The sequence below is a fragment of the Cibotium barometz genome, chromosome 45, assembly GCF_041138505.1.
Source record: "Cibotium barometz isolate CiBa-2024 chromosome 45, ASM4113850v1, whole genome shotgun sequence".
Lineage (NCBI taxonomy): Eukaryota > Viridiplantae > Streptophyta > Polypodiopsida > Cyatheales > Cibotiaceae > Cibotium > Cibotium barometz.
Window position 1 is genome coordinate 883,837 of NC_141090.1, and position 16,598 is coordinate 900,434.

Genomic DNA, 16,598 nt, shown 5'->3' on the forward strand with positions numbered 1-16,598 from the left:
AGGAATGATGCCACTCATGTGATACTGTGGACTTGGCTTTCCGTTGGGACTTGTGTCTCTGTGTACATGCCCGGAAATGCCTCGTGGATTGGTGTTCCATTGGATCTGGTACCTCGTGTACTTGCTTGGAGTACATCTATTTTGGTATAGTTTCATGAACAAGGATTGTCCATATCCATGCTACATTACATAGCATCTTTATGTGCTTGCTTGCAATTGAAATTGCATGTTGTTTTCATGCTTGCTTGACCAATGTGCAGTTCCGGGTAAGGGGACACCTGCCCGTTAACCGTGCGTGTGAAATTGTTTGCTGACATGGTTATGTGGCATGTGACAGGTGGCAAGTATTGGTCATAAACCTAGCCTTAGAAGTTAACACTAATTTATAAGTGAGTGTGTACACACTTCATTAAGTTTTGGGTGACCGAAACTCACTTATAAATTATAACCCGCCCGGTGTTCACACACACTGATGTCCCGAGGTGGACAAAACCCAATGTCCACCTTATCCCCTTTAAACAAAGGACATAACCAACCTTGTGTCCTTTCTAGCTTGCTCCAGCCTTCCACCTAGAGTGGACAACTCACCACCTCACTCTTCCCTCTCTCTCTAGAAGAAGGTGCGTCCTTCATGAGGACTTTTGGGCTATATTTTCTGCACTTTCTCCTTCCCAACTCCATATCCAAGCTTGCTAAGGTGTTTCCCAAGCTTCCAAGAGTGTTTCCGGGTGCTAATCACTCTCCTACATACTCCCAATGACTGAAATTCAGCAATACAGCTCTCTTTCTTGCTATAATTTATGGTCTTTTTGCTAAAACCCTAATTTCAGCCCTCCTTTCTCAAGTTGAACCATAGGGGAAGCTTTTCCAGGTTCCCTTCATCCTCTTGGAGACTTTTGTCATGAAGAATTGTGACAAATCGAAGATTTCATCACTCCACGCACTTCCATCGCAAAGATGACCGTTTGAAAGCCAAGAAAGCTAAATCTTATATGGATCATGCAATGGCAATGATTGCTCAAGAGTTGCACATGCAACCGAGGGATGCAGCACGTGCTCATACCGAGGATACCTCTGCAGACAAGACAACTATCCCACATGTCTTGGAATCCCCACAAGTGCCCGAACAAGAACTTGTCTAAGAGGATGAATCTCCATGCTATGGGAGAGGAACCATCAGCGACTTCACGCCATGCAAGAGTACCTTATGTAGCCCGTGAAGGATACCATGTTTATGGCAGTGGTCAAAATGTATGTCAAATGCCATTGCCAGTTGAAAATGTGCATGCACAGCACATGCAACATGGGTTACAATTTTCTATTGGTGCACGTATTCTGCATCTCTCTCATGCCACTCATGCCTTCGAGTGTACTCGTGAGGGAGATGGCTGAAAATGCACCAATGCATGTTGAGGGGCCAGCCATGCCTCATGCTTACAGGGCACATGTATCTATGCCTTATGCACCACCTTTTGCTCCTAAAAAAATGATGCCAGTCACAGGGGCTGTCCCAATGGACAAACATGGGGGAAAACATGTTGAGATGTAGGCACATGCATCAAAGTCTCGTGACTTCAAAGCCGGAGACAAATCTGTGAAGTATGACACATATCATGGGGAATATGATGCATCAAACGCACTTGCTTTTATTGCCTAGTTTGACATTGCTTTCAGTGATGAGGATTTCACTCAGAAATCCATGATCCGGCATGTAAGCATATTCATGAAAGGCATTACTGGTGGCTCACAGAGAAGCTCTCACCGAATCCTGTTAGATCATGGGAAGAGTTCAAGGAGAGATTCTATGCTCAATTTTTGCCTCCCAATGCATTGAATGAGATAACAATGAAGTGGGATTGGGTGAAGCAAAATGAGAGGGAAACAGTGAATGCATATGTACAAGAGTTTTGGAAAGTGCTTTTGGAGGTGTCTCCATTTATGCATGTCACCAAGGTGAAAAGGAAGAGAAGGTTTCAATCGGGATCACAATCCATGTACAAAGCGGGACTACAAATGTATCCTGGTCACACCTTACACCAACTAATCGCAGCCGCCACTGCCACCAAACAATTGGAACTCAAATTGAGTCAATCCAACAAGACTAAAGCCTCATTTCAAAGCAAAGAGAGGGCTGTCCAAAACCTGCAAAATAATGGACAACTACCTAAAAAAGACCAAAATCAAGATAAAAATGGTCCAAAGGCTGAAAATAACACTACCAAGAAGCATCCCTTCAAAGTGAGAGACTATGGTCTCACTCCGGAGCAAAAAAAGCAATATATGAGCGAGGGGAAATGCTTTACTTGTGGTAGCACCGAGCATATTACAAATGCATGCCCAAACAAGAAGAAGTGTGATAATGCAAATGCATCAAAGCCCAACGTACATATGGTCCCAAATGTGCAGGGCAACACTTCACATGAAAGCAAAGATAGGGTTGTATGTAAAAGCTTGGGGACAGCCTAAGGATTAACCCTCACCTGTTCATGTTTGATAATTATGCAACTGAGAACTTCATATCTAAACACATGTCAACTGCTTTGGGTATTGAAGTGGAGGACATAGGTCCTCCAATTGAAGCAAGGGCTACCTTCGTTGGTAGAGAAGTACAGGTCATGCCTATTATTGGCATTGGGCAAGTTGCGCATACACATTCAAGGCTATGTGGATCATGAGGATTTCCTTGTGGCGCCTTTGAATGGCTGTGATGTATTGCTTGAAAAGCCTTGGCATATACATATTGATTCGTGCAAGGCTTACAAGACCAACAGGATCACCTTCATGCATAAAGGCCGAGAGCATGTAATTGATGCTGGTGAAGAGGGTGATACCATTCCCCTTGTATCTCATGTACAAATTAAGAAAGTAATGAAAAAGAGTGTTTTTGCGTACTTGATTTTCGTACGAGATCATGTTGAGAAAAATAATGCACATTTAAACACTTAGTAATGATAGGCTGAAATTCTTGCAATAGTACAACGATTGTTTTGTTGAAGAGTTACCAAATGAGTTGCCACCTGTACGACCAGAAGATCATCGCATTGATCTTGTGCCACGTAGCTCACCACCTAATAGACCAGCCTATCGTGTAAGTGCATCCCAAAAAGAGGAGATCATGAAGCAGATAAATGAGCTTCTTGAGAAGGGTTTGGTTCAGCCAAGCTCTTTCCCATAATGTTCACCTGTCCTCTTGGTTCAAAAGAAGAATGGATCATTTTGTATGTGTGTGGATTATAGAGCTTTGAATAAGCTTACCATCAAGAATCGGTTTCCGATTCCACGCATAGACAACATCCTTGACAAGTTGGATGGATTGGCATGCTTTAGCTGAATTGATCTCAAGAGTGGGTATCATCAAGTGCGTGTAGTGCCTAAGGATGTACATAAAACTGCTTTCAGGACAGCATTTGGGCTTTATGAGTATCTTGTTATGCCTTTTGGTCTTACGAATGCCCCGGCTACATTCAATAGAATGATGGATCGCATATTCCGTGGGTACAGGAAATTTATAGGTGTCTTCTTTGGTGACATCCTTTTCTTCTCGAAGACCAAAGAAGAGCATAGAGCTCATTTGACTATTGTTTTTGAAGAACTCCGTAAGTATAAACTCTTCATAAATGCAAAGAAGAGTGAGTTCTTCTTGTCAAAGATTTATTATCTTGGGCATATTGTGTCCAAAGATGGAGTGCGGATGAATCCTGTAAAGATTGATGCAATTCGGAATTAGCCCGAATTGAGTTCGGTGCATGAGATCCGTAGTTTTCTTGGATTATGCTCTTACTACCGCGAGTTCATTCGGCACTTTGCATGGATTGCTTCTCCTTTGCATGATTTGACAAAAAAGGCGACCACATTCAAATGGACTATTGTAGAGAGGGATGCATTCCTCAAATTGAAAGATGCAACTACTCATGGTCCAGTGTTGATCATTCCGGATTTGCAAAAGCCTTTTAGTGTGGAATGTGATGCATCTGGAAATTACATAGGAGCTATCCTAAATCAAGAGGGGCATGCATGATACAGAGCTATCTCTTGGCATTTATGAGAAAGAGCTCTTGGTTGTAATTCATGCACTTACTATATGGAAACATTACCTTCTTGGGACTAATTTCACTGTGAAACCAGATCACCAGAGTTTGAGGTATTTTCTTACCCAAACTAAATTGTTAGAGAAGCATATGAGGATGGCAAATTTCCTTCTCTGTTTCATTTTCAGATCTTGCACACCCCAGGAAAGAAGAATAGAGTGGCAGATGCATTGTCACGAAAGCCGTATGTAGCAACTATCTCGGTTGCCTCTCATGGGGACTTGTCTGCCATGCGTGATTTGTATCATACGAACGCTGATTTTGCCACTATTTGGGCTGATTTGATGGCTGGTCATGCACATGCCTCTTATGTGATCAAAGAGGGTTATCTCATGAAAGATAATTGCCTGTGTGTGTGGTGTTTGACATGAGGCAAAAGGTTTTGGATGAGTGCCATGCTCCTCCATATGTTGGTCATAGAGGCATAATGCCTACCATGCACGTCGCACATGATTGAGCGGTATTTCTTTTGGCCAAGTATGCGGAAGAACATAGACGCACATGTACGTGCATGTATCACCTGTCAAAAGGCGAAATTTGATAGGCAAAAAGCACTAGGTTTGCTTTAACCATTGCCTATTCCCACGCAACCATGGGAAAGTATTCCAATGGATTTCATTATGGACTTGCCACGGACCCAACAGGATAATGATACAATTTGGACAATTGTGGACAGGTTTAGCAAGCAAGCTCACTTTGTCGGGGGGATAGAGATCCTAGGACTACAAGTCTCTTTTGACGGGCCTTATTTGATAACATGGGCACCAAATTGGACTTCTCATCAGCTTATCACCCTCAAACGGATGGGCAAAGTGAGGCTACAAAGTCAGCCGTGTTGGATCTTTGGAAATGTTATGTGGCGGATCAGAAGTCTTCTTGGGAGAAGTATGTTAGAAGTCATCTCCTGTCTATTTTTATACACCAGGGCCTTTGTTGTGGGTGTGCCCGCCCTTATGAGGTGTTTTCTCATTTTTCCCCACTCTCCGTATTTTTCCCCTATTTTTTCCCATTTTTCTGTGGCTTGGGAGGCAGCCCTGAGATGGCAGGAGGACCCAGTAGTAGCTGGCCGACTGATGGTACTGGTCCACGACTCCATATATGTGATGGCCGACTGGCTATATTTGCTGGTCGTGGAGGTTTGCCTTTAGCACAGGCCGACTGGGTATTTGGGGCCATATAAAATGGCCCCATGGCCCCCACTCCATTTTGTAGTATTCTCGAGATCTTCTTGTGTATATAGAGCAGAGTTACACGCCTCTATCTCTCTCTCTCTCTTGTGCTGTGATTTTCTGCACTGCGTTTTGTTCTTGTGTTCCCAGATCTGGTCATCATCTCCGCTGCGTATTGTGACATGGTATCAGAGCCTAGGCTCTAGATAGTTTTTGGGATTTGTGTGAGCAAGAGGGGGACTGTTGTTTTGCTGATTGGTGGACTGTTTGGGACTGTTCGGGAAGAGGAGAAGCAAGAGGACGGCGGGCTGATTTGCTGGACAGCCACTTGCAAGTGTTAGTTCTTCTTTGTTCCCACTCACCCACCCTTTTCAGAGTACATCCCCGCAATGGCAGATCTGTTTGAGATGGCCGAGAGGCATGTGAAGATCCCGACACTCCCCACGTTCCCGGTGGACCGTCAGTTGGACGGGAACAACTACGGCATATGGAAGGTTATGATGGAATCTGTTCTGGAGTCTTACAACCTCGCTCATTTCGTCATTGTTGGGGTTCCACGGCCGGAAGTAGAGGAAGGGGAGTTACCGTCGATCCGAAAGGACCGGGAGGCTCAGACACAGATGTGGGATCGTGTCAACGCCAGGGTCCGTTCGTTTATCTTTCTCAACTGCACACTGCAGGTAATCAATCATGTAAAGCATATGACGTTGGCCAGAGGTATATGGCAGCATTTGGCCTCTCTTTACAACAAGGTATCGCCCATGAAGAGGATTTCCTTGGAAGTACAGATGCGGGTTATGAGCCCTGCAAAGTCGTTGACGATGTGGGAGCATATTAACAAGCTGAAGGCTCAGGAAGTTCTTCAGGCTGGGAAGGAGATATCGTCAGAGGACATGGCCATAACGTTGCTGTCGCACTTGCCCTCTCAGTACTCAGCATTTTACTCGTCTTTGATTACCAGTGTGGCAGGCTCAGCACCATCACGTTGGAGGAGCTTGTCCCCATGGTCCTGGACCAGGAGGAACGATTCACGAACCCTCCTCAAGGTGGAGGTTCGGAGGCCTTAACTGGCCAACGGTCGAAAGGCCATATCACGGGCAAAGGGAAGGCTTCGTCGAAGAAGTCTTCTGAGAAGAAGTCCGTTACTGACCGCCGCGAGAAACTAAAGGCAGAGAGGACCTGTAATGATTGTGGCGAGAAAGGCCACTATTGGAGGCAGTGTCCCAAGCGAAAGACCGAGAAGGGTGAAGATTCCTCAACAGCAATCATGAAGACTCCGGCTTTTGTGCACCTAGAGGTGGTGGACACCAATGTTTCATTTTCTTCAGGCAGGGAGGAGATTGGAGGACTCTCCGCAACGGATACTCGGGAGTGGATTCTAGATAGTGGTGCTTCCAGGCACACGACACCTTCCCGTTCCGGTTTACAGGATCTCTGCAGGCTTTCTGGTCACATTCTTACTGGTGATACATCCACTATCCCAGTTCACAGTGAGGGCAGGCTGGAGATAGTTCCCGATGGCAGAGGGGGGAAGCATTCCTCCCAGGTGTTGTATGTTCCGTCACTTGGTTTTCATCCGTTGTCAGTGCATCAGGTTTGCAAGACTGGCGTACGGGTGGAGTTTGATGAGCATTTTGTTGCTCTCCGGGACAAAGCAACAGGCCAAGTGGTTTGGGAAGGCGGAGTGGAGAATGGAGTTTACAAGCTTTCAGCACTCTCTCCCCCAGGTCCTCAGGTTTGTGATGAGTGGCAGTCTGGTAATGGCCACTTAAGTGTGGTACACTGCAGGTGCAAGCTTTTCGGGACCAGATGGTGGATAGCTTGCCAGTAGATGGCAGTAGTTGGCAGGAACTCTCCAGTACTGATGTTGGTAGTTCTTGTGTTCGTCGGTAACTTATGCTCTGATGTCTCGTAGTATAAAGAACCTCCTGTAGATGAGGATGTTCTTTCCACGGGGACCTTTCGGAAAGCCAGGCATGTGGCAGTTGATTACTTGCAGAAGGAGATGCATACTCCAGGCTTTGTGGTTCCGGATTCAGAGGGGGTGGTTGACAGGTTTCAGAAGGCCTTGCGTGGTCTTCATCAGGTCTCCAGGACTTGTTTTTGCACCGTAACAGGTGTTGATCCTTGTGAGCAGTGTGATGCCTTTTTGACTCAGAAGCAGAATGGTTCATTGATCTGGTTGATGGACACCAGATTGGACGGGAGCTTCTTGATGAGGCAGTTGAGCTCATGGTTGCAGATGACTCTTTGGGAGGCAGGATTGTGTTTCCTGTGGTTTCTGCGGCATGCGAAGGATCATGTACTCTTTTACACAGGAGGGGGATTGATTGATGGAGTCCGACTCCACGGTTGGAGTGACTCAGTTTGGGGAGGAGATCTACTTTAGGCCCAAGAGCAATTATACGTAGCAATAAGAGGCAATCATCTTTTGCCTTGTCAATGACAGAGGCAGAGTACCGGACTGTTTGTGATGCTGTTTATGAGGTGGTGAGGATGCAGAGGTTGCATTGCAAGTTTGGGCTTCCACCGGAGGAACCCATGGTCATCCAGAGGCACTTTGTTCGTGAACAGATCGTTGCTGATGACATCTTGCTAGAGTTCTGTTCGACGGAGGACAGTACGGTGGACCTCTTCATGAAGTCGCTATCTCAGGATTTGCTCACGCGGCACCCCAGCTCTGTGATTGGTTTCACAGCCAGGAGCTGAGAGGGGGTGTTAGAAGTCATCTCCTGTCTATTTTTATACACCAGGGCCTTTGTTGTGGGTGTGCCCGCCCTTATGAGGTGTTTTCTCATTTTTCCCCACTCTCCGTATTTTTCCCCTATTTTTTTTCATTTTTCTGTGGCTTGGGAGGCAGCCCTGAGATGGCAGGAGGACCCAGTAGCTCGCCGACTGATGGTAGTGGTCCACAACTCCATATATGTGCTGGCCGACCGGCTATATTTGCTGGTCGTGGAGGTTCAGGGCCAGTCGGCTGCCTTTAGCACAGGCCGACTCGGTACTTGGGGCCATATAAAATGGCCCCATGGCCCCAACTCCATTTTGTAGTATTCTCAGGATCTTCTTGTGTATACAGAGCAGAGTTACACGCCTCTATCTCTCTCTCTCTTGTGCTGTGATTTTCTGCACTGCGTTTTGCTCTTGTGTTCCCAGATCTGGTCATCATCTCCGCTGCGTATTCTGACAAAGTACTTACCGCTTGTGGAATTTGCATACAACAACATGGTGCATGCATCTACGGGAAAGGCCCCGTTTGAGATTGTTTATGGTAAGGTGGTTTTGCCACCCATCCTTCGCACAAAGGATGAGATATTTGCAGCTGATGTGTATGTAAGAGACTTGGATATTGCTTTTGCTCAGGTGCGGACAGTCATTTCAAGGTCACAAGACAAGCATAAAAGGGTTGCTGACAAGCATAGAAGACAATTGGATGTTAAAGATGGGAACCGTGAGTCAGAGTTCCAAGCATTAAAAATCCAGCAAGACAAGGTCAGCTTTGGTGTAGCAGACTTTGGTGTAGCAGAGACTATAGACACGATTTGTTCCGAGTTCATTGTTCGAGGTTTTGGGACATGATGTGTGTTGATGGTGGCAATTCTTGTAGCTACTCTCGAGTTGTCACATGACTGGAAGTGATGGATTATCTGATATGCAAGAGCATGGAAAGTCGAAGAGCCATATATAGGGTGTGGTGACACCTTGTCATAGATATCTCCTCCAACCAGGTTTTTGGAGGGAGCACCGGTTGGCAGATGGGAGCCCAGCCACCGACATTGCTCGTTGCCTTGGGTGGTGTGGGTGCTACTGCTACGTGACTTTGACATGGTATCAGAGCTCGGGCCTTTTGTGGTCCTAGGCCGCCCTAGCCTCTATTGTTCGAGGTGCTCGAATTGAGGGAGGGTGTTGGAGGTAGCAATTCTCGTAGCTACTCTCGGGTTGTCGCTTGACTGAAAATGGTGGATTATCCCATATGCAAGAGCATGGGAAGTCGAAGAGCCATATATAGGGTGTGGTGCTACCTTGTCATAGATATCTTCTCCGACCGAGTTTTCAAGGAGAGCAACGGTTGGGAGATGGGAGCCCAGCCACACCGAAGTTGCTCAGTGCCCTGGGGTGGTATGCATGTTGCTTCTGCGTGACTTTGACAATGCATTCACATTCCACTGTTGGGGGACAACAGCTCATCATTCCATTCTTGGAGTTCCTTGCACACTTGTGTCAGAATTTGGAGCCAAGAAAAGTTCTTTGCTAATCGTGTGGTGGCATTGTGTTTCGAGGAAACAGGTTGGTGGGTGCTTTCTCCGAGGTGATCCCGGTATCTGCAATACTGGAGAGTCCATGGTTGCATCTTCATCAAGTTATCTTCTTCGGACTCTTGCACACTATGAGCTGCAGAGGGGGTGCTAGAATATTGTGCATCTAAGTATATTGAGGTTGTACCTATTTATTGGGCTTTATCCATTTTTTCTCTCCTTTTAGTGGATCATGGAGTAGACGGCCAGCTCCTTGCATCATTATAAAAGGGACCTCCTCATAATCACTTTAATCATCCAATCCTAGCACAATTGCAACCCTCTCTTGCTTGCTATTGCCATTGTAAAAGCTTCATGCTATAATAAAAGGTGCTCTTGTCAACAAGTGCTATCTCTCCTTTGCTACCACTCTCTCCTTTGTTTTGCTTCCGCATTGTTGTTAACCACTCCGATTAACATTAACATTATTTTTCAAGCATGGCTACGCTTCTTGTAACATTCTTTTTGTAACCGAGCAAAGCGCTTAATGATAAAAGAGATATGGGATGACCGAGCTTACGGCTTGTGTAATGGCGGTCATAGGAAAGAGATGTACATAGAGCTAGGAAGCTAGTTTTGGGCCCCCAATTGTAAATGGGCAGCCGGCCATTGTAAAATGAGAGCTCTTGTATATAAGACATTTTATGAAATATAAAAAGCGACAATCTCATTAGTCTCATTTGAGTTTTGCCTCTCTCTCTCTCTCTCTCTCCCACTCTCTTGAGCTTGTGGATACATGCTTGTGTTGTTGACGCTTGCATGTTTGATTATGGTTGTGTATGCTTGTAGGGATGGTGATGATCTAGCTTTTCCTCTTCTCTCCCCTCTCTTGTCTCTCTACCAAGGTCCCTCTTGCATGCATGTGGCATGGAGTGATGGTTGAGCTTTCCATAGCTCCCTCCTTGCTCTCCACCTAGCTCTTGAATCTCCACTTGGGTGACACAAGTGGTGGTGGAGTGAGTCCCTAGCGACCTCACAAAGGAAAGTTAACCCTCACTAGGGTTGGCTAAGTGCACATCTTCGACTCGACCCTTGCATGTTTGTTTCTCTTCTTCTCTCCCTCTCTTGTGTGCAAGGTTGTATGTTAGGATTAACATCTTTGGCACCACTGTCGGGGATAGCACTTTGCTTAGGGTCCTCCACTTATTTAATTTGCTAGAGTCCTCATTTGGCTCGGTTGAGGTGTAAATCCACCAGTTGTTTGCTTGTGTTTGAGTTTGTTATTTGTTTGTTTGATGGTGTCCATGGAGCTATGGAGGTCAATCGGAGCATCGAAGCATTGAAGGGAGGACCATACATATTCCACCTGTCTGCGAGCTAAAGATACGAGTCGATAATTTCTAATCAGGCCTGTCAAATCAGATTTAATATTTTAATTTAATAAACCATGGTTAATCTCACCAAGAAAAGTGAACCGTTTGAAAGTGTTGCAGAAGACACAAGTAAGTGTTCAATCTTTATCCTTGACATTCATACAAATTTTGATTTTTTGTTCATCTTTCATTAAGTTTGCACCACAGCTTAATTATCAAATTAATCTCAATTTATTAGGTTTCTTTAAGCATTACAGACATCAATAGGTAGCTAGAGACTACCTCTAGCTCTGTCATGTGCATGATCAATGCCATGGACAATCCTCAAGTGCTGATCCAGAGGAGGCAGCCAGATAAAGAATATGAACCAGATAGGAGCACAAGAGGACAAAGGTGGATTCAAAGCAAGGCCTGGAGGGGCTTCTTGACCATGCGTTAGAAGCCAGGACAGGGGGGTCGGCTGAACCAGCACTGGTTGGCTGAACCAGAGGAAGGCAGGAGCCGGCGCATGATGAGCAAAGGTGATATATCAGGTCGGGCAGCGCTGAGGATAATTTAGGGAATGAGGACTGGCCGACCGGCAGTCGGCCAGTTGGCCAAGCATTAGAGAGGTCCTACAAAAGGGACCATGTGCTCATTATTAGAGGCATTCAATCCTCTAGGGATTGGGTCTTAGGGGTCCAAGTAGGGACCAGATCTAGGGTGTTTACCACCTTTTTATGAAGGCAGCCTAGGGCTGTAGCAAAGTACCCTTTTGTACTATATGAAATATACTGAATTTTCCAGCACATCTCTCTCTCTCTACTCTCTCTCTATATTTGCGTTTTGCATCAGATGGTTTTCAGGAGTGTTTAGGGCTAAAAGAAGACTCCAGAGCTTCCGCACGTTACATTGGTATCAAAGCATCATGCTCAGCAAAGCTAAACACTAATTCAGTCCCATATGATGGTGTACAGGTCCAAGGTACAGGAAAGTACACGGATGCGAAGCCCAAGGCAAGGAACACAGAATCGGTAAGAGCTCCCAGGAGGTTTGTTGGTGGCAGTCCTGTGAGGGTTCTCGGGCAACGGTCCCAAGGGAGGTTTATCCTCCAAGGGGTGATGTGAGATTGCCAGACTCATTTCTCAGGAATGAAGACCACGACAGTGTTCAGAGTCTGGGCACGAATGGATTGTGGACTAGATGGAAACAGATGCATAGAGCTTAGTCTGTGACAGAGTGGTTTGGAGAACAGGCCAGGCTTTCAAAGAAAAAGGGTTGCCAGGGATGGATGGATGACAGAGGGACTTCGGGAAAAGATTGGGATGATGACAGTCATCCAAGAACAGGTTGGAATCCCGTCATCAAATTTAGCAGAGGGAGATGCCATGTGCATGATCAATGCCATGGACAATCCTCAGGTGCTGATCCAGAGGAGGCAGCCAGATAAAGACTATGAACCAGATAGGAGCACAAGAGGACAAAGGTGGATTCAGAGCAAGGCCTGGAGGGACTTCTTGACCATGTTTATTACCACCTTTTTATGAAGGCAGCCTAGGGCTGTAGCAAAGTACCCTTTTTGTACTATATGAAATATACTGAATTTTCCAGCACATCTCTCTCTCTCTCTCTACTCTCTCTCTATATTTGCGTTTTGCATCAGATGGTTTTCAAGAGTGTTTAGGGCTGAAAGAAAGACTCCCAGAGCTTCCGCACGTTACAAGCTCCCTATCAAATCAAAAATCCAAAACTAAAATCAAAGGAGGAAACAAGGCAAAAATCCCATTTTGGATGCTCCTCTAAGAAGTGAACGGACATTCCGTTCATAGGACATGGCCGTGGCAAATGTGCCACGCCCGCACCATTCCTTTTGGGCAAATCTGAGGGAAGGCTTCATCGGAGAAGTCTTCTACGAAGAAGTCCGACGCTGACCCCGAGAAACTGAAGGCAGAGAAGACCTGTAATGATTGTGGCGAGAAAGGCCACTATTGGAGGCAGTGTCCCAAGCGGAAGACCGAGAAGGGTGAAGATTCATCAGCAGCAATCATGAAGACTCCGGCTTTTGTGCACCTGGAGGTGATGGACACCGATGTTTCATTTTCTTCAGGCAGGGAGGAGATTGGAGGACTCTCCGCAACGGATACTCGGGAGTGGATTCTCGATAGTGGTGCTTCCAGGCACATGACTCCTTCCCGTTCCGGTTTACAGGATCTCTGCAGGCTTTCTGGTCATATTCTTACTGGGGATACGTCCACTATCCCAGTTCAGAGTGAGGGCAAGATGGAGATAGTTCCCGATGGCAGAGCGGGGAAGCATTCCTCCCAGGTGTTGTATGTTCCGGCACTTGGTTTTCATCTGTTGTCAGTGCATCAGGTTTGCAAGGCTGGCATACGGGTGGAGTTTGATGAGCATTTTGTTGCTAACCGGGACAAAGCAACAGGCCAGGTCGTTTGGGAAGGTGGAGTGGAGAATGGAGTTCACAGGCTTTCAGCACTCTCTCTCCCAAGTCCTCAGGTTTGTGATGAGTGGCAGTCTGGTAATGGCCACTTGCGTGTGGATACGCTGCAGGTGCAGGCTTTCCGAGACCAGATAGTGGATAGCTTACCAGTAGATGGCAGCAGTTGGCAGGAACTTTCCAGTACTGATGTTGGTAGTTCTTGTGTTCGTGAGTCAGAGGAAGCTGAACAGGTCACTTATGCTCTGATGTCTCGTAGTATTCGGGACATAGAACTTCCAGTAGTTGAGGATGTTCTTTCCACGGGGACCTTTCGGAAAGCCAGGCAGGTGGCAGGTGATTACTTGCAGAAGGAGGTGGTTTCTCCAGGGGGGAGCCCCCATTGAAGGATAATCCTGCCACGGTCAGGACAGTGGCATCTCAAGAAGTTCACTGCTTAGGCACAGTCACCCTTTTGTTCCACATTGGAAATAATCCCTTGGAAGGGAATTTTTATGTGATGCCTGCAAGAACACTGCGTGAAGATCTTAGGGCCTCCATCTTGCAACAACAACACTTGCATCCTGGGGAGATACATTTGCAGGTTCTTGTGTTGACAAGATGCAGGCACAATGTAGGTTTGTCAGTTCTTTTCTGCAGTACTCATTTGGAAGCAGTATAGCCAAGAACAGCTACAATCTTAGTGGGGGAGAATCCGATGAACCTGCAGGTCAGTAGAGCCCCAGACCAGGAAATCCCCCATGAGGGAAGGCTTGCCCCAGGTGCTGGACAGATATGGACGGGCAGATGAACATTGAGCAGGCACTGTGGACCAGCCAGTGGGCAGAAGGCCAAATGTGAACATGGCAGTCTGGTCAGGCCGGTCGGGCAGAAGGCCAAAACAAGCCGACCTGCATAAACAAGGAATGAGGGAGCCTATAAATAGGCCCTCCCCTTCGCACTTCGATCATCAATCAATCTGCCTCCTCATTTCACCAACTTGGGTGTTTCTTTGCAATCGGCCGCCTTTTCTTAGGTCTACGGTTCTAGCAGTCAACAATCTTTTGAAAGTCCACACAGTGATGTAGAGATTTCGCTGTCATCTTCCCTCTGTTAAACACTCACAGCTAGCCAGAATCTCTACAAAAAGGGACTACGTACAGTATTCAACTCTGAAAAATGTTGTTCACCTCAAAATAAAGCCGACTTCCTTTGATAGATTCGTATTCAACCAAAAAATGTACCTCGATGGATGTGTAACATACAATCAGGTCTCCTTTGTTGTCCTTAATTGAGAAGGAAAATAGGCAGCACGAATGGGTGCCTCCCTCGTAGAAATCGAGACAATCTTGTCATCCCACTTATGGTGAATGGGAGGTGGAGTAAGACAACCCCCTCGTATCACACCACCACAAAACATTTACAGAAGCTGAGGGTACATTTTATCACCATAAAATATAGAAATCTCCCCTCTTCTAAATGCACCAAAAATGAGCAATCCATTTGTTGCAGACACTTGATGCTCAATCCAGCAATGTGGCATGTCAAGCTTACAAGCCTTGTCACCCAGCCCTTAGTATGCTCATGTTCCCTTCCAGATTGGCACAGTTTGCTGGCACTTTTACCTTTTTTCAAGATGAAAAACTAAGGACCAATATACGCATGCATGAACAGTCTACAAGTCAAGATACAGTTCTAGGATTTGACCACTCTACATCTGCTAGTTGCTAACACCCTAAGCCAGAACACAGTCACTTGACCCCATGCTGTGAAATGTCATAAGCCCGCCCATCCGTTGTGCTGGCAGGCAGTCTCAGTCAGTCCGAGTGCGACAACAGCAAATCTGTCCAAATATCCTGAGTGTTTCAAGCTGGCACCATTGCACTCAAATCAGTGTGACGGCATATCAATCCAACTGTATTCTCCCGTCTGTTTGCGGGACAACTTGATGAGGTTGATAAAAGAAAGATAATGCTCACTAACAAATAATCTCTGAAACCTTGCTTGCCAGCATTACAGGGCCAAAACATGATTGGCAATTTGGCCTCCGTTGGGATCAGTCAGGGTTTGGCTATTCCCTACTCCTTCCTGAAAGTTCTTCTTGAGAACTAAGTTGAAAATTCTAGAGTGTTCATAATTGATGACCGAAGCCGAAAAGATAAAGCATTTTAAAAATCACTGAGACAGTATATAGTATGAGTCCCTTCACTTCAAAAAAATAAAGGTGTTGTACACACACACATACAAAAACAACATTGAACAGTATGGATGTAGAGATTTGAGCAAAATGCCAAGATACATAAAAGTGGGAGCAGGATCAAGGTAGTCGTACCCTTTAAAAACGTCTCCAAAAGAGCCCTTGCCTATGATCTCCAGAGACCCAAACCGAGCTTCAACACTAGCCGAAGCAGCAGCCGCAGCCGCAGCCGCGGCATCAACGGCTCCACTGGACATTGTGCACGTCAAGACGTGGTGGGAAGAGTGGTCCCTAATAACTGAGATATGTAGCGATCGGCGCTGCCACAGCACCTGGAATTCATCTCTTTGCCCTTAGACAAAAACCCTACGGAGTAAACAGAGGGTAATCTGCGCAGAGAAGGGATGTGTTATGAATGATTCCGAATGAGATTGATCCGTGAGTGCGATGCGGTCTCGCCTGTGCTCTCGCCTCCGCCTTCCTCTGGTGTATGCATGTGATGCCTGATTCAGCAAAGTCTTCTTATGCGAGAGAGAAACCTGGGATCATGTGTGAGTGCGCCAGGTAGGTAAGAGTGAGAAATCCCACATACACGGAGACTTGAAGCAAGCTCGCTCGATCTCTTTAGGTAGCAGAGCAGCACAGCACAGCAGGGAATGCAAAACTTAACATCAACAGCTGCTGCAGACAACTTTTGCAGCGCGTACGAGTGTTTTTTAGATACTAGTATTACACCCGCGCGCCGACCAAGGTTCCACAAAATAACTATTCCCTCTCTACAACCCCCTCTCTCTCTCTCACACACATACACACACTCAAATGTTGAAACTCTCTCTCTCTCTCTCTCTCTCTCACACACACACACACACACACACACGTCACATGCACATGACCCTCTCCCTTGCATGTGACCCTCTCCCTCTCTCTCACGTACACACACTTTCAAATGTTGAAACTCTCTCTCTCTCTCTCTCTCTCTCTCTCTCTCACATGCACACACATATACACACCTGCTCTCTCTCTCTCTCTCTCTCACACACACACATGCACACACTCCCTCTCTCTTCTTACACTCTCCCACACATAGAAGCGCTCTCTCTCTCTCTCTCTCTCTGTCTCTCTC

At 46.3% G+C, this 16,598-nt stretch overlaps 1 protein-coding gene across 1 annotated transcript in view; it reads right to left on the reverse strand.

The window, feature by feature from the left end:
• Positions 1-16,266, reverse strand: part of LOC147612300 (uncharacterized) — a 54,266-nt gene extending 38,000 nt beyond the window's left edge. The window contains exons 1-2 of the mRNA XM_086782908.1: positions 16,068-16,266; positions 15,611-15,978 (exon numbers count right to left, since the gene is read on the reverse strand). Of these exons, the coding sequence (XP_086639034.1) occupies positions 15,611-15,732 (122 nt within the window). The 5' untranslated portion in view covers positions 15,733-15,978; positions 16,068-16,266. The remainder of the gene's footprint in view (positions 1-15,610; positions 15,979-16,067) is intronic.
• Positions 16,267-16,598: the final 332 nt, after the last annotated feature.